The sequence below is a fragment of the Delphinus delphis genome, chromosome 3 (genome assembly GCF_949987515.2).
Source record: "Delphinus delphis chromosome 3, mDelDel1.2, whole genome shotgun sequence".
Taxonomy (NCBI): domain Eukaryota; kingdom Metazoa; phylum Chordata; class Mammalia; order Artiodactyla; family Delphinidae; genus Delphinus; species Delphinus delphis.
This window is the reverse complement of record NC_082685.1, coordinates 10,827,481-10,851,548: the sequence shown is the minus strand read 5'-3', so window position 1 is coordinate 10,851,548 and position 24,068 is coordinate 10,827,481. Positions and strand designations below refer to the sequence as shown.

General features: G+C 44.8%; 1 protein-coding gene across 2 annotated transcripts in view; it reads right to left on the bottom strand.

Annotated features, from left to right (window-relative positions):
- CACNA1A (calcium voltage-gated channel subunit alpha1 A) overlaps positions 1–24,068 on the bottom strand; it is a 237,288-nt gene that overhangs the window by 125,653 nt on the left and 87,567 nt on the right. For both annotated transcript variants that reach the window (XM_060007880.1, XM_060007879.1), the window contains exon 4: positions 182–273. In XM_060007880.1, the coding sequence (XP_059863863.1) occupies positions 182–273 (92 nt within the window). The remainder of the gene's footprint in view (positions 1–181; positions 274–24,068) is intronic.

Here is a 24,068-nt window from a genome sequence, read left to right as displayed (position 1 = left end):
TCCAGACCTGCAGCCAGATGCCTGGTGGGGAGTCCCCTGAGGGACTTCCCCGAAGTGGAGGCTGCCCTGACCCAGGCTGGGGAAGCACCCAAGGGTTCCTGGGACACGCTATGCAGAGCGGAAACCAAGGGCTCGCGGGACCCCTGAGCAGACCCCTGGTCACGGTTGGAAACTCACGCACTTGGGATTCCAGACACCAGCTTGAGCGGCCGCAGCACTCGAACTGCCCTCAGCGTTCTTAGGTCAAACTCCGTCCCAACTGTTGCCAAGATGCTGGAAGAAAGAAGCCAGAACAGAAAGCAGAAGGTGGGTTTCAGGGTCAGACAGGTGGGCGGGGGTTCGATGTGGTGGTGTATTGGCTGGGTGACCACAGGCAGGTGACTTGACATGGCTGGGCTTCGGTTTTGTCACCTGTAAAACAGTGTTAATAGTACCTGTTTCACAGGATAAAAGATGATTTACGAAGACCCCAGATAGGTGTATGGTCGATGATACTCAGTAAACATTCGGCTGAGAAGAACAGAAGCTTCCTGTGGCACCTGGTCGGGGGGGACTTTCAGTGTATTTTGCAACTCACAATCAGGATGGATCCTGGGGAGGCTGGGAGGCCCTGGGGGAAGGACCGGGGGAGTGGCAGATCCTTTGGGGCTCAGGTCTCTTTATCAACTGGCAAGAAAGCAGTTTAGTGTTAAGATCCCAGCCAGCATGGGTTCAAATCTCAGCTCTGCCACTTCCCAGCTGGGTGACCTTGAGCAAGTTACTTCCCCTCTCCATGCCTCAGTTCCCCCTTTTGTAAAACAGGGATCACAACAGTACCTACACATCAAAGGGGTGTGAGGATTAAATGAATTGATACATGTGAGGTGTTTGGCATTGTGCCCAGAACAAAGGAAGTGTACTAAGCTACTCAAACAACCCAAACAATGGGTGTAGCCCTGCTGGGGTGGACCAGCTGACATCAGCTCCAGAAGGCGGCTACAGACCCCGAACCTCAGGGCAAAAAGTCACTCCTGCAAATACAGGTGAGTAATAATCACGGTGATAGGTGAGAGGACCCTCCCTTAGAAAGCCCCCCCGTAAAGACCCCATCCTAAGACCTCATTTGTAAAAAGTATTGCTGGTGAGAAAAGGGGTCTCAGAGACCCTCCTCAACCCAAGGAACCCCCAGACGCGTTTCCTGAATAAGAAATGTAGTAGGAACCACCATGGGACTATGCCACAGAAGACGCTGTTGTTGGAGCCTCACATGATGGGCAAGAAATGCTGAAAAACAGAGGGCTCTGTGGTTAAGAGGAGGGAGACCATGCAAATAATTTGGGGGTGTCTTCAGTTTTGTCCAGGGATCTGGATCTTATGACTTTTACTTTGAACAACCATATCTGCATCTGTGAATACCCAGTATCTACGTCTCTTTGTCTTTTTAAAAAATAAATTTATTTATTTATTTATTTTTGGCTGCATTGAGTCTTCGTTGCTGTGCGTGGGGTTTCTCTAGTTGCGGTGAGCAGGGGCTACTCCTTGTTGCGGTGCGCGGGTTTCTCCTTGCGGTGGCTTCTCTTGTTGTGGAGCGTGGGCTCTAGGCGTGCGGGCTTCAGTAGTTGCGGCACATGGGCTCAGTAGTTGTGGCATGCGGGCTCAGTAGTTGTGGCTCGCGGGCTCTAGAGTGCAGGCTCAGTAGTTGTGGCACATGGGCTTAGCTGCCCTGCGGCATGTGGGATCTTCTCAGACCAGGGCTCGAACCTGTGTCCCCACATTGGCAGGCAGATTCTTAACCACTGCGCCACCAGGGAAGTCCCATCTTTGTCTTTTTTTAAATTTAATTTTTATTTTATATTGGAGTATAGTTGACTTGCAATGTTGTGTTAGCTTCAGGTGTACAGCAAAGTGATTCAGTTATACATATACATACATCCACTCTTTTTCAGATTCTTTTCCCATATAGATCATTATAGGATATTGAGTAGAGTTCCCTGTGCTATACAGTAGGTCCTTGGTGATTATCTATTTTATATATAGTACATCTCTTTGTCTTTGAGACAACCAGTATCTGCGTCTGTAAATAACCAATATTGGCACGCCTTTGTCTCAGGACTTTCTTTGAAGCTGAGACAGGCCCAGGGAGTGAATTCCCCTGTGAGAGCAGCCCTCCACCAAAGATTGCTGGGAGTAGGTGGATGAATTCCCCAGCTCCCTTGCCCCTCCTCCCAGATCCTCTGAGGTGTGAGCTCTACACAGGCTCCCAGAGAGGCTGAGCCCAGCTGCCCGCAGCAGGTTACCTGCTTGACCCTTCCTTCTTCCTTGTCTCCCCACCCTTGCCCCCCACCCACACTTCCGGAGTCGCTTCCCAGATGAGCTCCTTGCACTTGAATCCTTGTTTCACGGTCAATATGGAGGCACGGCACACCAAACTAAGACAGGGGTGTTCCCAGCTATCCCTAGAGCAGAGACGGGTCTATTAGGTTGGGCTGACCTCCTTTTCCACCATCAACAAATGCATATCTGAACACGTCCTGTGTGCTGGGCAAAGCAATACCTGAGGTCCTCCTTGCCCCATGGAGCTGATGTGGGAGAAAAATGTTTAACCAGAAAAGGCACACAGAGAATGAATCCGTCACAGGTGTCATGCGTTCTTAGAGAGAGCAGGGGAAAACCACTGCTCTGAGGGCACACAGCAGGTAGCGTTAACTCGTCTGGGACCCAGGGTGGACCCCGTCTCAAGCTGAGGGCTCATGGGAGAGGAGGAGGAATCTGGTCCGTGGGGGAAGAACTTTCCAGGCTGACGGAATGGCAGAGACGAAGAGCCTGGGGTGGGAAGGAGCTTGGCAAATTCAAAGAATGAGATGGCGCCTGGTGGGGATGTGGATGGTGCCACGAAGCTGAAGTATAGGTGGGGGCCATGCCATGCAACCCCAAAGAACTTTTCATTCATTGAATTCTATTTTTCTTCTCCTCTCCCAACTTTCCGATATTCACTGGCATTCCTAAAACTCCATCCTAGAGATCACCAGTCTATTTCACTTTCTTCCTTCTTGGCAGATAAAAGCCATTGGTGAGGGCATGCACAGTAAAATGACAAGCATTTGTGGAGTTTTCATTCACTCACTTCACAAACATTAACTGGGCACCTACAATGTGCCAGGCCCTGTCTAGGTCCTGGGGACACGAGTCATAGGAATCCCTGTTTGCATGGGGGAGGCTGAGAATAAACGCAGTACATATGCCAGATGTCAGGGTGATGAGTACAAGGGAGAAAAGCAGTGCAGAGAAGGGGCTGCACTGGTAGCGTGGGGCAGGGTGAGGGGAGTGATGACACACGTATCAGTTGGTAAAGGCCAACTGCTCTTTCCTGCCTGGCAGGGAAGTAGTTCAGAGCTAAGGATGTTCAGACCAGCATTGCCCAGTAGAACTTTAAGAAGAGCCATGTGTTGGACATAGAGAACAGACTGGTGGTTGCCAAGGGGGAGGGGGTGGGGGAGGGATGGAGTGGGAGGCTGGGGTTAGCAGATGTAAGCTTTTATATATAGAATGGATGAACAACAAGGTCCTACTGTACAGCACGGAGAACTATATTCAATATCCTATGACAAACCATAATGGAAAAGAATATAAAAAAAGAGAATGTATATATATGTATAAGTGAATCACTTTGCTGTATAGCAGAAATTAACACAACATTGCACATCAACTATACTTCCATTAAAAACAGAAAAGAAAAAAGGAAAACAAAAAAAGGAAAAAACAAGAAGAGCCGTGGGTGTAATTAAAAATTTTCCAGTAGCCACATTAAGAGTCAAAAGAAACAGGTAAAATTAACTTTAATAAATATAGTTTCTTTCACCTGGTGTATCAGAAGCATCATTTCGACAGGCAATCAATATGAAAGACTATTCTCAAGACATTCTATCCATTCTTCCCTTCGGAGCACGTCTTTGAAATCTTGGTGCACATTCTACACTTATGGTACATCTCAGCTCAGGTGCTCAATGGCCACACATGGCCAGTGGTGAATGGACCACACAGCTCAGTTATGGAGAGAGAGTCAGTGGGATAACGATGTGACGTGAGCCACAGGAATATGTCAGAGGAAAACTCTAGGCAGAGGGACAGTCAGTGCAAAGGTACATGTGAGGAACAGCAAGGAGGCTAGTGTGGCTGGAACTGAGTGAGCCAGGGTGACAGTGGGAGGAGATGAGGCCTGGGGGGTGATGGGGCAGATGGCGCGGGGCCTTGTGGGCCACGGTGAGGACTTTGGCTTTTGCTCCGAGTGAAGTAGGAGTCATGGAGGGTTCTGAGCACTGAAGAGACATGATCTGACTTGTATTAAAATAAGACCCCGGGGCTTCCCTGGTGGCGCAGTGGTTGAGAGTCCGCCTGCCGATGCAGGGGACGTGGGTTCGTGCCCCGGTCCGGGAAGATCCCACATGCCGCGGAGCGGCTGGGCCCGTGAGCCATGGCCGCTGAGCCTGCGCGTCCGGAGCCTGTGCTCCGCAACGGGAGAGGCCACAACAGTGAGAGGCCCGCGTACTGCAAAAAAAAAAAAAAAAAGACCCCTCTGGGGGTCAAGGCCAGAAGCTGGGAGACTAGTGGGGAGGTGATGGCCCTGGTCCAGGTGAGAGATGATGGGTTTAGACCCGGTCGTACTGGACACAAGGATAAAGCTGAGATGAACTCAGCTCTGCCCTTAGATGACTATCCAGTAAGTGGGTGAGAGATTCAAGTCCTTTTGGCTTCAGGGCTGTAGGAGGCAGGAACGAGGAGGAAATGAATACAGACAGGAGGGCTGGGGACAGCATGATTTTGGAGCCCAAGTCTGAAGAGGCAGCACAGCACAAAATGTTACAAAATCTTAGACCTGGAGTTAAACCCTGACCCTGAATTTGCCCTAACTTCTCTGAGCCTCTGAAATGCAGACAATCCAACCTCCCGCCCGCCCAGTGCAATCTTAGCTGGCACCCAAGGTGTACTATCTCCCGACCCCCTCCCTGGATGGATGACAAGGATTTAGGAGGAGAACAGGAGGAGGGGGAAGGCTTCTCAGGCCGAGAATGTCCTACAGAGGCAGAAGGCTTCTCTTAGGATACGTGGTGGGGGGAAACCGGAGGCAGAGAAGGTGGGTCTTGTCGTGTGGACAGTAGGGTCATGTAAGGTTTTAGAGCAGGGGAGGGATATGATTAGGGTTGGCGTGAGGAAGACAAGCCTGACAGCTGAAAGGACAGATTGGTGGTGATGGAGGGAGGAATTAGGAGGCAGCCACAAGAGTCGACCAGCGTAATGAGGGCTAGAACTAGGACAAAGGCAGTGGGAGTACAAAGGAGGCCCCGATTTATATATAGCTGCCATTGACTGCTGTGCACCAGGAAACATGCCTGGGCTCATCAAGTCCTCCCTGCATCCCAGCAGGATGAGTCCCATTTTACAGAGGAGGAAACTGAAGCCCAGATAAGTTACTAATGCATGGAGGTCCACACCACCAAGTAAGAATGTGAACCCAGGACCCCAGGACTCCTGAACCCCAGTTTTCTACCTCACATGGCTTGTGGGATGGGGTGGGGGCAATGGTGGGAAAGAAAGGGAAGGGAAGAATGGCTTTCTGATTATGACTGGAACACCAAGTGGTCCATTTATACAACCAGGGTTTATTGAGTACCTGCTATGCACCAGCCACTCAGGTAGGACCTGAGGATGCCACCATGAACAAAGTGACAATGAGTCAAAAAGGATCCTGCTGTGATTTATGTCATAGAGTGTTCTGCCTATGTTTTCCCCTAAGAGTTTGATACTTTCTGGCCTTACATTTAGGTCTTTAATCCATTTTGAGCTTATTTTTGTGTATGGTGTTAGGGAGTGATCTAATCTCATACCTTTACATGTACCTGTCTAGTTTTCCCAGCACCACTTATTGAAGAGGCTGTCCTTTCTCCACTGTACATTCCTGCCTCCTTTATCAAAGATAAAGTGACCGTATGTGCGTGGGTTTATCTCTGGGCTTTCTATCCTGGGAACATATGTATATGTATAACTGATTCACTTTGTTATAAAGCAGAAACTAACACACCATTGTCAAGCAATTATACTCCAATAAAGATGTAAAAAAAAATAAAAATTAAAATTAAAAAAAAAGTGACAGTGGGAAAATATACGGTATGTCAGATAGTGTGAAGCACTATGGAGAACAATACGGCAGCCACCAGGGCTTCCAATGGAAGGATGGAGCATGTGGTGGGAGAGAGGGATTAAGACTGGGCTACCTGAAGGATGGAGTTGTCAACTGAGATGGGGATGATGGAGGAAGGGGGTGGTTTGGAGGAAGGTCAAGAGCTGGATGGTGGACACGTTAAGTTTGGGAGGCCAGTTTTCTGTAATTCCCTCATTAAAACCTTCCAGTGGCTTCTATCAGGCTTAGAATAAAATCCAAACTGTAGCGTGACCATAAGACCTTGTGTGACTTTACTCCCACTGACTGCTCTGTGCTATACTCCAAGCACTTTGGCTTTCTGTTCTTCCAATGGGAAAACCTCTTCTCCACCATGGGAATGATATGTTGGCCATCTCTTCTACTTCAAACACTTGCTACATCCCGTCAACTCTCTCCCTCTTTTCTTAGCTGGCCCTCTTCAAATCCTTCAGATTGCAACTCAAATTTTTCTTCTCAGAGAGGATTTCCATGTCCCCTCCAGATAAAGAGAACCTTCACTCTCTGGAATTATATTGTTTATTAAGTTGTATATATTATTCACCTCCTCTTCTAGAATATCAGCTCCAGGAGGTCAGAGACATTTTTTTATTGGGGTATAGTTGTTTTACAATGTTGTGTTAGTTTCTACTGTAGAGCAAAGTGGAGTTCCCTGTGCTATACAGCAGGTTCTCATTAGTTATCTATTTTATACATATTAGTGTATATATGTCAATCCCAATCTCCCAATTCATCCCACTCCCTTGGTGTCCATACGTTTGTTCTCTACGACTGTGCAGAGACTTTTTTTTGGTAGTACCTGCAGCACCTTTCATGACGCAGCAGGTACTCAATGCATGTTTGGTGAATGTGTCAGGAGTGGTCGAGGGTCAAGTAAGAATGTGATATCTGGTAGACCAGATATCCCAGGGTAGATAGATAAAATGAAAAAAGCCAAGAATCCCCATTGGAATGTTGGGGAGGGGCAAAAAAAAAAAAAAAAAAAGAGACAAGTAGAGGAAAGATATTGGTGAAAAAGAGGGAGAAGTCACAGAGGCAGGAGGAGACCTGGCAGAAGAGTGTCATCTCTGAGGGTCAAGTTCAAAAGCGTTTCGAGAAAGGAGAGGTCATTGGTCTCCAGGGCAGCACATAAATGAATGAGATGCAAGGGATGAAAAGCATCCGTTACACACTGGGGAGTCTCGCCATGGTTGATGGCTGGAGAGAACAAGAGGAGAGGAACTGGAAACAAGAGCCTGGGTATGAGAAGAGAGTCTTTTTAGGGTGGAAGAGAACTGAGTATGTTTATGTGTCAAGAGAGAAAAGTCGATGATGTATCCCTTGGCCTTTAGAGCCATGCTGCCTGATACAGTAACCATTAGCTACATATAGTTATTTAAATATACATTTATAACTAAATTAGACATTCAGTTCCTCAGTCACACTAGTCACACTTACACATAACTATTTAAATTAGTCACACTTACACATAACTATTTAAATATATTATTAATTTAATTTAAATTAAATGAGAACTTCAGTTCCTCAGTTGACTTTTAAGCGCTTCACAGCCACATGTGGACAGTCGCATACAGAGAACATTTCCATCATTGTAGAAAGTTCCATTGGATGGTGTTGTTCTAGCATGTATCCCCACTAGGGCAGGAATTTTCATCTGTTTTGCTCACAGCTGTATCCCCAGGACCTAAAACTGTGCCTGGCATAGAGTAGGTGCTCAATAAATGTTTGTTGAATGAATGAATGAATAAATAATGAAGTGAAATGTAGGAAAGCATAGTGATAACTAATAGACTATATGTTCCAGAAGAGATGGAAGGCTGTGTAGATGACAGGACTTGTCTTAAACTAGGAAAAAATCAGGGAAGACACAGATGGTTGTCTACTCGATAGACAATCCCACCCCCTCCCTTGCTAATGGAGCCCACCTTCCATCAAAGAGGCAGACAATACCCAATAGTCTCTTTCTCCCAGGATTCCTTGCAATGGGAGCATGGGTCACATGACCCAGTCTTGTACTTAACAGGATCTGAGTGAAAGTCTGCTGGGTGCTTCTGGAAAAGCGTTTCCCTTCTTTGAGAAGAGTCACGGGGCAGAAGACAGCCCTTCCTCTTCTTTGGCCAGATGCTTTTGTGCCTACACAAGATGGTTGGGTAGACATCTTGGAACTGTGAGTAGTAAAGGTTACCAAGAAAAGTCCTTACACTGAAGATGGCAGAGTGGAAAGATGGAAAGGATTCCTTGGAGACACTGCTGAGCTGCAGAACCAACACTGCAACCAAGCTCCCAGCCTGCAGACTTCTTGTAATGTGGATAACAAACACTCTTCCTAGCAGTTAAGAGCCAGAGAGCCCTGGTTCAAATCCCAGTTCTGCCAATCACTAGCTGTGTGGCCTTGGGCAAGATACTCAACTTCTCTGTGCCTCAGTTTCCTGAGCTGTAGAATGGGGATGATCATAGTACTTCCCTTTATAGGTGTGGGAATTTAGGTGATATGCTTAGCACTGTGCTTGGAATTTAGCCAGTTCTATATAAATGTTTGCTATCATCATCATCATCATTTAAATTTTTATTTTGTTACTTGCCCCTAAGTTATACCAGAACTGACTGATCAAGGAACCAACATTCATTGAGTTTATTCTCTTTGCCAGGTATATGCTAATGGCCTTACATACTGAGGTCCCATTTTTTTTTTTTTTTTTTTTTTGTGGTACTCGGGCCTCTCACTGTTGTGGCCTCTCCCATTGCGGAGCACAGGCTCCGGACGCGCAGGCTCAGCAGCCATAGCTCACGGGCGCAGCTGCTCCGCGGCATGTGGGATCTTCCCAGACCGGGGCACAAACCCGTGTCCCCTGCATCGGCAGGCGGACTCTCAACCACTGCACCACCAGGGAAGCCCACTGAGATCCCTTTTTATGCCTCAGCATCTTTACCAGGTGAATGCTCTACACTCAGTTCATTGACAGGGGAACCGAGACACTGAGGGGTTAACTACTTGCCTACAGTCACACAGCTAACATGCGATGCCTGTGTCCTGAGTCTGGCTTTGCTACACCTAGGGAGCCTAGGGCCCAGCGAGAGCCCCAGACTGCTGCCCCTGGTTAACTCCACCACACCCACCTACCCTCTCCTGGGACCTCAGCCCATTTTATACCTCCACTAACTTAAGTGTAAGAAGGAGCTAGATTTTTCTCTAGCTGGCTGGAAATCAGAATGTCAATAAATATTTGCAGAGGAGCAACTACTATGTGCCAGGTGGGTGAGGAGGGGAACATGTGCAAAGGCCCTGGGGCTGGAGAGACCTTATGGTGAAGAGTGAAGTTACCAGATGAGAGGGAGGGGCAGGGGACAGGAGAATGAGAAGGAGATGTTAGCGTGGTTGGAAAGCAGGGGAGAGGAGGGGGGATGTCGTCAAACCCCTGACCTCTGGTTAGAAGAAGCACCTGCCCACACTATTTACAATAGCCAAGACATGGAAGCAACCTAAATGTCCATCGACAGATGCATGGATTAAGAAGATGTGGAATATATACACAATGGAATATTACTCAGCCATAAAAAAGGAATGAAATAATGCCATTTGCAGCAACATGGATGGACCCAGGGATTATCACACTAACTGAAGTAAGCCAGACAGAGAAAGACAAATATCATATGACAATATGATATCACTTATATGTGGAATCTAAAAAATGATACAAATAAACTTATGTACAAATCATAAATAGATCCACAGACACAGAAAACAAACTTACGGTTACCAAAGGGGAAAGGAAGGAGAAGGATATATTAGGAGTTTGGGATTAACATATACACACTATATATATAAAATAGATAAACAACAAGGACCTACAGTATAGCACAGGGAACTATACTCAATGTTTTGTAATAACCTATAAGGGAAAAGAATCTGAAAAAGAATCCATATATGTGTGTGTGTGTGTGTGTGTGTATATATATATATATATATATATATATATATATATATATGTAAGAATGTATACACATACATATATGTGTATAACTGATTCACTTTACTGTACCCCTGAAACTAACACAACACTGTAAATCAACTATACTTCTATAAAAAAAATTTGTTTTAATTAAAAAAAGAAGCACCTGCCCTCATGGATCTGGGTCCAATCTTCCTGAGATGAGTATTTAGGAGCATAACTACTGCCCGTACAGTCTATATTCTTGCCATTCATAGATTTTTCAAATCTTCTTCAAGTTCATTCTTGTATCACCTAGATTTTAGCTTCTCTTGGGAAAACTATTTCTAAAATTCCTTTTTTAAACCCTGAATTGCAGAGAGTTGAGATAATCACTTTTCCAGTTCATGGCATAGCTTTGCCTTTGGTCTGTGCAATACCCCTCTCTTGTTTGTTCGTTCGTTCATTCATCATTCATTCCTTTTTATCTCCATATTCTACTTTCATTCTTTTTCCCTGAGACAACTGATATGTCTAATTTTGTCTTATTGGAGTGCATTCTTGTAAAACGTGTTTTATTTTGAGTGCATATATTTTAAATTTACACGAATGGCATGAAGTTAGGAATATTCTGTTGTTCTCTGTTTTCAGCCAATGAAAACAGAACAGCAGACGTGCATTCTGGGGCTCTCACTGGTCCCCAGGCTCCCTAGGTGCAGCCGCCACATCCCACCTCCCCATCCCCCAGGGACAGACACCAGGCGGCCTCCAGATCCTCTTCCATAGATGGCGATGGAGTGAATATGCCCATACTCAATCCTTACAGACCCGGTGAAAGTCTCCCTGAGATGGGTGGCTGGGAGCATAACTGTTGGTGGGTCTGGACTTAACTGGACTAGGCACTGCCGATGACCCTCCAGAGTGGCCACGCCCCCAGGAGTGGGGAGGATCTTCCTCTGTCCCCGAATCCCACTAACCCTTGACTTAACCACCTTTCTAATTTTTTCCACTCTAAGAGGCATGCAGAGATACTCACTGTTCTCATTTTCATCTTTCTGATTACAAGTGATTTTGAGTACCATGTCATCTACTGATTAGCTTTTCAGACTTCTCTTCCCTAACCTGTCTGATCCCATTTTTTGCCTGCTTTCCTCTTGGGGTTGCTGTGTTATTTTTGGTTTTGGTTATTATTATTAGTTTTATTGAAGTATAGTTGATTTACAATGTTGTGTTAATTTCTGCTGTACAGCAAAGTGATTCAGTATATATATATATTCTTTTTCATATTTTTTTCCATTATGGTTTATTAAAGGATATTGAATATAGTTCCCTGTGCTATGCAGTAGTACCTTGTTGTTTACTCAGTCTACGTATAATAGTTTGCATCTTCTAGTCTCAAACTCCCAGTCCAACCCTCCCCCGATCCCCCCACTTGGCAGGGGTTGCTGTGTTATTGTTGTTGACTATTCCCCCCTATAATCTTGATCAGTGCTGCCCAATATGGTAGCCATCTGCTGCATGTGGATACTGAGCTCCCAAAATATGGCCAGTGTGAGTGAGAAGCTGAGTTTTAAATTGTATTTACTTTTAATTCATTTCCATTGGAAGTAGTCACATGTCATAGAGAACACATTTGTGGCTGCCAAAGGAGAGAGGGGGTAGGAGAGGGATGGATTAGGAGTTTGGGATTAGCAGGTGCAAATTATTATATATAGAATGGATAAACAACAAGGTCCTACTGTATAGCACAGGGAACTATATTCAATATCCTCTAATAAACCATAATGGAAAAGAAAAAAATAGTCACATGTGCCTAGGGGTCCCATAATGAACGGCTGTGAGCTATTAATCCCTGGTCACTTTTTTTCTACCATCCATCCTGTGCACTATTTACAAACACTACTTTAGTTCTTACCACAAGTCAGGTGTTATTTTAAATGATTATAAATATTAACTCATTTCAAACTCCTAACAGCCCGTAGGTAGATGCTATTCTCTCCATTTTATCGATGAGAAAACTGAGGCACAGAGAGGTGGAGTAACTTGCTCAAGGATTTGTAGGACATTGTACAGCTAGGATCTGGATGTGGGAACTAAAGTGTCCCCATTATGTCCTTATTTGAACAGAACATCTTAGTTTTCATATAATCAAGTTTTTTGTTTGTTTGTTTTGCTTTAGAGTTTGTGCTTTTAAATTTGAGAAGTCCTTCCCCCTCCCTGGGTGGCACAGATATTCTCCTGCCTTTTCTCTCTTAATGTGAAGTTCTTACCACTCACACAATGTCCTCTCAAGTGCCTTAACATTTGCATGGAACAGTTCTTCCTCTTATTTGTCTTTATTTGAAGTAGAGGATGGCACAAAAGGGCACGTTTCTATTTTGGGTGATTCCTGAAGCTGTGTTAAAGTGCAGTGTTTTCTTAAATAAAAAGGAGCAGAAGCAGATGCAAGAGTCCCAGAAGGTGCAAGGTAAGTGATTCTAGAAAAGACGAGGGCCACAGAGGGGTGGGTTTGCTGGGGACAAAAAGGGGATAGATGTTGCGTGAAGGTCTGTGGATTTGGAGATGAGCAGGTCGTGGTGGGCCTCCTGAAGGGCCTTATTGCATTGCATTGCTGATTGCAAGGCTGAAGGAGGCGGGGGAAGAGAAACCTCTCCTTGAGAGACTGAGATGAGAAGAGGGGGGGAAGAGAATGTGGCAACTTGAGGGAGGTGGGGGCAGAGTGTCTTCCAAATAGAGGAGATCTGTCCAAGTTTGCAAGCAAAGAGCATTGTGTCCCTGGAGAAGGAGCGCCTGAAGATCCAAATGAGATATCTGATGGAGTAAAGTTCTCAAGGAAATGGATAACTACGTTTTCAATTTAATTCCCAGACATTTAGTGGGCACCTTCTACAGGAGAGGCACTTGTGGAGTAAAATAAAAACAAAAGCTAAACTCTCACCCGCAGCTGGTGGGCATTGCAATTGCTTCCACCACTTGGGAAAATTGTTAGGCAGTTTCTGCCAAAGCTAAACAGATTCCACCCCATGACCCAGAAATTCCACCCAGGAATACCTCCCATAGAAATGGGAGCTGTGGTCACTGAATGACAAGTAGGAGTGTCAACAGTACTTTTTTCTGTAATAGCCCCAGAGTGGAAAGTATCCAAATGCCTATCACCAGCATAGTAGATAAACAGCCATGAGAATGAATGACCTACAGCTACAGCTACAACATGGATGGATCCCACACATACAGTGTCAAGGGAAAGAAGCCAATGAGAGCACACCTTATGATCCCATGTGTTTACAATTCAAGAATAAGCCAGATCACCCGCCAGGGCGGGTGGGGGCTGGGAGCTGAGGCTCGGGCTTCGGAGGTCGGAGTCCAGGGAGAGGACTGGGGTTGGCGGCATGAACACAGCCTGAAGGGGGCTAGTGTGCCACAGTTAGCCAGGAGGGAGTCTGGGAAAAAGTCTGGAACTGCCTAAGAGGCAAGAGACCATTGTTTTGGGGTGCGTGAGGAGAGGGGATTCAGAGCACCACCTAAACGAGCGCCACAGAGAGGCGCCAGCTGCGGCTAGCAGCACGAACCCCAGAGACGGGCATGAAACGCTAAGGCTGCTGCTGCTGCCACCAAGAAGCCTGTGTGCGAGCACAGGTCACTCTCCACACCTCCCCTCCCGGGAGCCTGTGCAGCCCGCCACGGCCAGGGTCCTGTGATCCAGGGACAACTTCCCCAGGAGAACACACGTCATGCCTCAGGCTGTTGCAACGTCATGCAGGACTCTGCCACCAAAGGCTCGCCCTGCATCCGTACCCCTCCCTCCCCCCGGCCTGAGTGAGCCAGAGGCCCCGAATCAGCTGCTCCTTTAACTCCGTCCTGTCTGGGCAGGAACGGACGCCCTCAGGTGACCTACATGCAGAGGCAGGGCCAAATCCAAAGCTGAACCCCAGGAGCTGTGCGAACAAAGAAGAGAAAGGGAAATCTCCCAGCAGCCTCAGGAGTAGCGGATTAAATCTCCACAATCAACTTGATGTACCCTGCATCTGCGGAATACCTGAAGAGACAATGAATAAACGCCCAAAATTGAGGCAGTGGACTTTGGGAGCAACTGTAGACTTGGAGTTTGCTTTCTGCATCTGATTTGTTTCTAGTTTTATGTTTATCTTAGTTTAGAATTTAGAGCTTATTATCACTGGTAGATTCGTTTATTGATTTGGTTGCTCTCTTCCTTTTTTAAAAAAATATATACATATTTTTTCCTTTTTCTCTTTTTGTGAGTGTGTATGTGTACACTTCTTTGTGTGATTTTGTCTGTATAGCTTTGCTTTTACCATTTGTCCTAGGGTTCTGTCTGTCCTTTTATTTTATTTTATTTTTTTTATAGTTTTTAGCACTTGTTATCATTGGTGGATATGTTTTTTGCTTTGGTTGTTCTTTTCTATCTTCCTTATTTATAAATTACTTAAAAAATTTTTAATAATATTTTAATTTTTTAAACTTTAATAACTTATTTTATTTTATTTTAATTATTATTTTTCTTTCTTTTTTCCCTCCCTTTTCTTCTGGGCCGCATGGCTGACAGGGTCTTGGTGCTCCGGTGGGTGTCAGGCCTGAGCCTCTGAGGTGGGAGAGCCAGGTCCAGGACATTGGTGCACCAGAGACCTCCCAGCCCCATGTAATATCAAATGGTGAAAGCTCTACCAGAGATCTCCATCTCAATGCTAAGACCCAGCTTCACCTGACAACCAGCAGGCTACAGTGCTGGACACCCTATGCCAAACAACTAGCAAGACAGGAACACAACCCCACCCATTAGCAGAGAGGCTGCCTGAAATCATAAGTTCACAGACACCCGAAAACACACCACTGGATGCAGTCCTGTCCACCAGAAAGACAAGATCCAGCCTCATCCACCAGAACATAGGCACCAGTCCTCTCTACCAGGAAGCCTACACAACACACTGAACCAACCTTACCCACTGGGGGCAGACACCAAAAACAATGGGAACTATGAACCTGCAACCTGAGAAAAGGAGACCCCAAACACAGTGAGTTAAGCAAAATGAGAAGACAGAGAAACACACAGCAGATGAAGGAGCAAGGCAAAAACCCAGCAGACCAAACAAATGAAGAGGAAATAGGCAGCCTACCTGAAAAAGAATTCAGAGTAATGATAGTAAAGATGATCTAAAATCTTGGAAACAGAATGGAGAAAATACAAGAAATGTTTAACAAGGACCTAGAAGAATGAAAGAGCAAACAAACAATGATGAGCAACACAATAAATGAAATTAAAAATTCTCTAGAAGGAATCAATAGCAGAATGACTGAGGCAGAAGAATGGATAAGTGACCTGGAAGATAAAATAGTGGAAATAACTACTGCAGAGCAGAATAAATAAAAAGAATGAAAAGAATTGAGGACAGTCTCAGAGACCTCTGGGACAACATTAAACACAGCAGCATTAGAATTATAGGGGTCCCAGAAGAAGAAGAGAAAAAAAAAAAACGCACTGAGAAAATATTTGAAGAGATTATAGTTGAAAACTTCCCTAATATGGGAAAGGAAATAGTCAACCAAGTCCAGGAAGCGCAGAGAGTCCCATACAGGATAAATCCAAGGAGAAACAGGCCAAGACACATATTAATCAAACTATCAAAACTTAAATACAAAGAAAAAATATTAAAAGCAGCAAGGGAAAAGCAACAAATAATATACAAGGGAATCCCCATAAGGTTAACAGCTGATCTTTCAACAGAAACTCTGCGAGCCAGAAGGGAGTGGCAGGACATATTTAAAGTGATGAAAAGGAAAAATTTACAACCAAGATTACTCTACCCAGCAAGGATCTCATTCAGATTCGATGGAGAACTTAAAACCTTTACAGACAAGCAAAAGCTAAGAGAATTCAGCACCACCAAACCAGCTTTACAACAAATGCTAAAGGAACTTCTCTAGGCATGAGAAGGAAAAGATCTACAAAAACGAACACAAAACAACTAAGGGAATAGTAATAGGAACTTACGTATCGATAATTACCTTAAATGTATATGGATTAAATGCTCCAACCAAAAGACATAGACTGGCTGAATGGATACAAAAACAAGACCCATATATATGCTGTCTACAAGAGACCCACTTCAGACCTAGGGACACATACAGACTGAAAGTGAGGGGATGGAAAAAGATATTCCATGAAAATGGAAATCAAAAGAAAGCTGGAGTAGCAATTCTCATATCAGACAAAGTAGACTTTAAAATAAAGATTATTACAAGAGACAAAGAAGGACACTACATAATGATCAAGGGATCAATCTAAGAAGAAGATATAACAATTTTAAACATTTATACACCCAACATAGGAGCACCTCCATACATAAGGCAAATGCCAACAGCCATAAAAGGGGAAATCGACAGTAACACAATCAGAGTAGGGGACTTTTTAACACCCCACTTTTACCAATGGACAGATCATCCAAAATGAAAATAAATAAGGAAACTTATTAAAAGCAACTATATGCCAATAAAGTGGACAACCTGGAAGATATGGACAAATTCTTAGAAAAGCACAACCTTCTGAGACTGAACCAGGAAGAAATAGAAAATATAAACAGACCAATCACAAGCACTGAAGTTGAGACTGTGATTACAAATCTTCCAACAAACAAAAGCCCAGGACCAGATGGCTTCACAGGCAAATTCTATCAAACATTTAGAGAAGAGCTAACATCTATCCTTCTTATACTCTTCCAAAATATAACAGAGGGAGGAAGGCTCTCAAACTCATTCTACGAGACCACCATCACCCTGATACCAAAACCAGACAAAGATATCACAAAGAAATAAAACTACAGGCCAATATCACTGATGAAGATAGATGCAAAAGTCCTCAACAAAACACTAGCAAACAGAATCCAACAGCACATTAAAAGGATTATACAACCATGATCAAGTGGGGTTTATCCCAGTAATGCAAGGATTCTTCAATATACACAAATCAATCAATGTGATACACCATATTAACAAATTGAAGGATAAAACCATATGATAATCTCAACAGATGCAGAAAAAGCTTTCAACAAAATTCAACACACATTAATGATAAAAGCTCTCCAGAAAGTAGGCATAGAGGGAACCTACCTCAACATAATAAAGGCCATATATGACAAACCCACAGCCAACATTGTTCTCAATGGTGAAAAACTGAAACCATTTCCACTAAGATAGGAACAAGACAAGGTTTCCCGCTCTCACCACTATTATTCAACATAGATTTGGATTTTTTAGCCAGAGCAATTAGAGATGAAAAAGAAATAAAAGGAATCCAAATCGGAAAAGAAGAAGTATAGCTGTCACTGTTTGCAGATGACATGATACTAAATATAGAGAATCCTAAAGATGCTACCAGAAAACTACTAGAGCTAATCAATGAATTTGGTAGAGTAGCAGGATACAAAATTAATGTACAGAAATCTCTTGCATTCCTATACACTAATGATGAAAAATCTGAAAGAGAAATTAAGGAAATACTCCCATTTACCATTGCAACAAAAAGAATAAAATACCTAGGAATAAGCCTAACTAAGGAGACAAAAGACCTGTATGCAGAAAACTATAAGCCACTGATGAAAGAAATTAAAGATGGTACAAACAGATGGAGAGATATACCATGTTCTTGGATTGGAAGAATCAACATTGTGAAAATGACTATACTACCCAAAGCAATCTACAAGTTCAATGCAATCTCTATCAAACTACCAATGGCATTTTTCACAGAACTCGAACAAAAAATTCCACAATTTGTATGGAAACACAAAAGACCCCGAATAGTCAAAGCAACCTTGAGAGAGAAAAACAGAGCTGGAGGAATCAGGCTCCCAGCCTTCAGACTACACTAAAAAGCTACAGTAATCAAGACAGTATGGTACTAGCACAAAAACAGAAATATAGATCACTGGAACAGGATAGAAAGCCCAGAGATAAACCCACACACAGATGGTCACCTTGTTTTTGATCAAGAAGTCAAGAATACACAATGGAGAAAAGACAGCCCCTTCAATAAGTGGTGCTGGGAAACCCGGACAGCTACACATAAAAGAACACTCCCTAACACCATACACAAAAATAAATTCAAAGTGGATTAAAGACCTAAATGTAAGGCCAGACACTATAAAACTCTTAGAGGAAAACATAGGCAGAACACTCTATGACATAAATCACAGGAAGATCCTTTTTGACCCACCTCCTAGAGAAATGGAAATAAAAACAAAAATAAACAATGAGACCTAATGAAACTTAAAAGCTTTTGCACAGCAAAGGGAAGCATAAGCAAGACGAAAAGACAACCCTCGGAATGGGAGAAAATATTTGCCAACGAAGCAACTGACAAAGGATTAATCTCCAAAATTTAGAAGCAGCTCATTCAGCTCAATATCAAAAGAACAAACAACCCATCCCAAAAATGGGCAGAAGACCTAAATAGACATTTCTCCAAAGAAGACATACAGATTGCCAACAAACACATGAAAGAATGCTCAACATCATTAATCATTAGAGAAATGCAAATCAAAAGTACAATGAGGTATCAGCTCACATCAGTCAGAATGACCATCATTAAAATCTACAAACAATAAATGCTGGAGAGGGTGTGGAGAAAAGGGAAACCTCTTGCACTGTTGGTGGGAATGTAAATTGATACAGCCACTATGGAGAACCGTATGGAGGTTCCTTAAAAAACTAAAACTAGAACTACCATATGACCCAGCAATCCCACTACTGGGCATATACACTGAGAAAACCATAATTCAAAAAGAGTCATGTACCACAATGTTCACTGCAGCTCTACTTACAGGAGCCAGGACATGGAAACAACCTAAGTGTCCATCGACAGATGAATGGATAAAGAAGATGTGGCACATCTATACAATGGAATATTACTCAGCCATAAAAAGAAATGAAATTGAGTTATTTGTAGTGAGGTGGATGGACCTAGAGACTGTCATACAGAGCGAAGTAAGTCAGAAAGAGAAAAACAAATACCGTATGCTAACACATATATATGGAATCTAAAAAAAAAAAAAAAAGGTCATGAAGAACCTAGGGGCAGGACGGGAATAAAGACACAGACCTACTAGAGAATGGACTTGAGGAAACGGGGAGGGGGAAGGGTAAACTGGGACAAAGTGAGAGAGTGGCATGGACATATATACACTACCAAATGTAAAATAGATAGCTAGGGCTTCCCTGGTGGCGCAGTGGTTGAGAGTCCACCTGCCGATGCAGGGACACGGGTTCGTGCCCCGGTCCGGGAAGATCTCACATGCCGTGGAGCGGCTAGGCCCGTGAGCCATGGCTGCTGAGCCTGCGCGTCCGGAGCCTGTACTCTGCAACGGGAGAGGCCACAACAGTGATAGGCCCGAGTACAGCAAAAAAAAAAAAAAAAAAAAAAAGCTAGTGGGAAGCAGCTGCATAGCACAGGGAGATCAGCTTGGTGCTTTGTGTCCACCTAGAGGGGTGGGATAGGGTGGGTGGGAGGGAGACCCAAGAGGGACGAGATATGGGGATATATGTATAGCTGATTCGCTTTGTTATACAGCAGCAACTAACACAAAATTGTAAAGCAATTATACTGCAGTAAAGGTGTTAAAAAAAAAAAGAAGAAGCAAGAATAATCTATGCTGTACCATAGCAGGATGGGGTTACTGGCAACTGGAGGTGAACGAGAGGGTTTCTGGGGCTTAAGGGTGTTCTGTTTCTTGAATTGTGTGCTGGTTACATGAGTACGTTCGGTTGTTGAAAATTATTCAAACTGTATTCATATACATGTGATTTTCTCTTTGTACGTTCTACTTCTAAATATAAAGCTAAAACCCACAGATTGAGAAAGAAGCTAACATTTGTTCAGTGCTCGCTGTGGGTCAGGTGGTATGCATTATTTTATCCAATCCTCACGACGACCCTATGAGGTAGGGTGGAAAGTATCTGGTATACGTTCCAGATCAGAGAGGTTAAATCAGTGCTCCAAGCTCACACAGCTAGTACATGGCTGAGCTGGGTTTTGATCCCCTGTTCCATTCATTCTAACTACTCTGCCATACGTCCCAGGCTTGGGAAAGTGATGGGACATGGACATCTCTGAGACAGAGGAGAAAAAGGAAACAAAAAAGAGACGATGATGCCAGGAAAATGGAAAGGAAGGGAGTTCATAAAAGTGACTACCGGGCTTCCCTGGTGGCACAGTGGTTGAGAGTCCGCCTGCCGATGCAGGGGACACGGGTTCGTGCCCCGGTCTGGGAAGATCCCACATGCCGCGGAGCGGCTGGGCCGGTGAGCCATGGCCGCTGAGCCTGCGCGTCCGGAGCCTGTGCTCCGCAACGGGAGAGGCCACAACAGTGAGAGGCCCGCATACCGCAAAAAAAAAAAAAAAAAAAAAAAAAGTGACTACCAACACCTCAAGGAAAAGTTGGCAAGATCCCAAGGAATCATGGAAAGGTGGGAAGCAGATGTGGGGTGAATTTAATAAGGCGTTGACTAATGATGAAGAAGCATTGAGGGATACTGAAGGTCCAGCGAAAGGGACACCGTGCAGGAAAGGTTTTCTTGTGCCGTTCTGGCCTCAGTGATCACTTCCCAACATGGCAACAATGAACACTTTATACAGTCTTACTTTTCCAGAGCCCCGTTCATGGGCATCATCATCATGGAAGATGAGCTGACACCCACTTCGATGATGGGCAAACTGAGGTTGCAAGAAGCCAAGTGTCTTCTCTGAGATCACACACTGGTTAAGTTTCAGAGCTGACCCTGAACTGAAGCTTTCTGACTCTACTCTGCCCCAAGGGGTAAAGCCTCTATCCCAGCAAAGCTGCTCATTCAGCCTCCCTGCTTCTCCCTCCGCTCCTTTATCTAGAGAATCTCCTCCCCACCGATCTACACTCTGCCCCGCTTCAAAACCGCCTCTTTCATTGTCCAGTCTCACCCCTGACTCCCTTCTATTCCATCTCATAACCTGCAGGGCCTCAGGTTACATCAGAGCCATGCCAGCCCATGAAACGTTCTGTGAACATTTCAGGAACATTCTATTCTGAGCTATCCAATATGGCAGCCAACAGCCATGAATTAAAATGTGACTAAGCAACTAAATTTTTCGTTTGATTTAATTTTCATTGATTTACATTTATATTTAAGTAGCCATGTGTAGCTAGTGGCTACTCTGCTGTATCGTGCAGTTCGATAGTCGCATTATAGAGTGCATTACATCATCGGGGGCACGTTAGTTGGTCACACACTGGTGTGTGCTGATTATTCCCCGTTTGCCCCCCAGATCCATTCTCTAGCTTGCTCTTGCCCTGCCAAGGTCAGCCCTGGGGACTATATCTCCCAGAATACTTGGTTCTGGTTCCTGTTGGGTTGGCCAGTGGGAGGCACCGGTAGAAGATGAGGGAGAGAGGTTGGAGTATTTCCTCCGTACCCTTTCCCTGGTTCTGAGCCTAGTCCTCCCTGTGTGGCTCTGCCTTTATGGGGTTCCAGGAGTGTAGGGACAGCAATGACTTCCTTCACGGGATCTCAACATCCATGACCTGTTTCCTCGACCTGCCCTCACCTCTTAGGGAGTTTCTTCATGACACGCTTTTCATCTGAAACCACTTGGTGGGTGGATTCTGTTTCCTGTGGGGACCTTGACTGATGAAAGGGGGAATGGCTGACCATGAAGCCTGCCCATCTATCTGATGGTTCCTAAAGCCCCCAGTTTCTGAGACAAAGGTCTCTGGAGAGGCAGGATTCAATTCTAGGTTTCCTCACCTCAGGAGGCAGGAATACTCTGCTGCCTTTTCCAAATCAGATTTCAAATTAGGGGCAAGACATTCTGCCAGGTTCCTGCTTCACCCCATTTTAAGGCAAGAACAAGTCCTCAGGGCAGGAAGTCCAAGAAACAGGGGAGGTGGGTGGAAGAAGATAGGGGCGTCTCTTAAAGCTGCCCTAAGGTAGGACTTGTAAGGAGGTGACACGGATCAAAGTGTGGAGCTTGGCTGTCGTGAAGACCTGCAGCAGAGACTGCTTTTTGCTTCTTCTTCCCGGGCACTTAGCTAGATTCCATTTCCCAGCCTTGCAGGTAGGTGCCTCAGTTTCCTCACTGGGAGAATGGAGAATTCTATAAAAGCTTTTTCTTCTTACGGACAGCGGCAGGATTAAATGTGACCATTCATGAAAAGTGCTGAGCGTACCGCCTGATGCCTAGTAAGCCCTCAGGAAGTAGCGGTCACGGTGATCTGAACTTCTCTCCTTCCCCCGGCAAACCAAAAGCTTTGAAACCACCCCTGCTATCGACTCTGACAAATTTCAGGCCCCAAGGTATCGGGAGCCGGGGAGGGGAGAATCAGAGCTTGAGGCTGGGATTAGAGCCAAAGACCAACTCAGGAAAGGCTATCACATTCCCATGATCCTTTGCTGTCCCAGGAGGGCTCGACACCCCGTTTCTCATTCTGACCTCAGACTAACTCTGCAGGAATTAGCCCTGCTGCTTTGGGGCTCAGATCAGCTGCTTCTGGATCCGGGAGTTCCACTGGGGACCCGGAATTTGGAGGGCCTGGTGGAGTTCTCAGGAGTAACAGAGGGAACAAACTGTAGTTTAATTAAGGGCATCCCACATTTTGTGGGGGTTATTCTTATGAATATAACCAGCCTGGAGGTATGGGTGATTGGACACATGCCTTAGAACCGATTGGGTTTTTCTCCTTCATTAATTAAAATGTGAATCACAGCTGACTCACTGAAGAAGGAAAACGGTCAATGAACAATTCCGACTTCCTCTCTCCTTCCTTGCTTGGAGAGATGAGTCAGCAGATGTCCGGATCCAAAAATGAGAAGGAAAAAAAAAAAAGAAAGCAGAAGAGACGCAGGGCTTGGAGAGCAAGCAGCAAAATGAACCTGAGTCAGTTTATTCTTTGTCTTAGAAGAATGTCCCCAAATTCCCGTCCCAAGGCCAAGCAGCCAAACCCTCTAGTGAGCCTGCCTCTGTTTCTCATTTTTACACAGACCTACAGGCACCCTGAGTTCTAAACAAGCCCTGACAATCTCCTTTCTTGCTTTCTTCAGGCAAAGGCGGGCCCCTCACCATGCCAAGACCACCTCACATCTCCATGCCCCAGATCAATAGGAAAGGGCCATGGGGAGCAAGATTAGAAGATTCCAGAAGTGGGGGGACCTTTCAGGATCAGGGCAGCCATGGAGCCTAACGGCTAAAAACATGGCACCTGGAGCCTGGCAGGGTCTAAATCCTGGCTCTGCATAGCCCTGGGAGAGTTAGTCCATCTTTCTGAGCCTCAGTTTCCTCATCTATGAAATGGGGATAGTAAAGAAACCTACTCACAGTAGAATATTAAGTAAGCACCCATTAGAAGTGAGCAATGATACTACTCATTAGAAAAAAAATAATCCATTGATTCCTGCTTTACCCGGAAGGTCAGTAGGATGCACAGTGCTTGGCCCACATACTCAAGCAGGTGTGCGTGTGTGTGCATGCAATTTCCCCGGTAAAAATGCCTGATCACACATAACATCCCACACTTCACTTTTGATTTCTGCACCATGAATTTTCAAGAGGATTATTTTCATTTTCAATTCCCAGGGGTTTCACCAATTACCCCTGTCTTGATACTTTGATATTCAAACCACTCTCTTAATTTTCAAGAGCTTATGGTGTCTTCGTCCTTGTCAATTTTTAACTAGATGAACAATGTTCGGGTCCCATCTGTTAAATGTCTCCCATCCAAGTACTAACCAGGCCCAACCCTGTTTAGCTTCCGAGATCTGGTGCGTTCAGGGTGGTGTGGTCGTAGATTGTCTGTTAATGACTTAGGGTGTGATTTCAGGGGTTTGCTACCGTCCTGCTCGTGGACTTTATGAAATCCTGCATTTAAAAAATAAGGTTGGCAATTTGAAAGTCACTCTGCCTTGGACTTGCA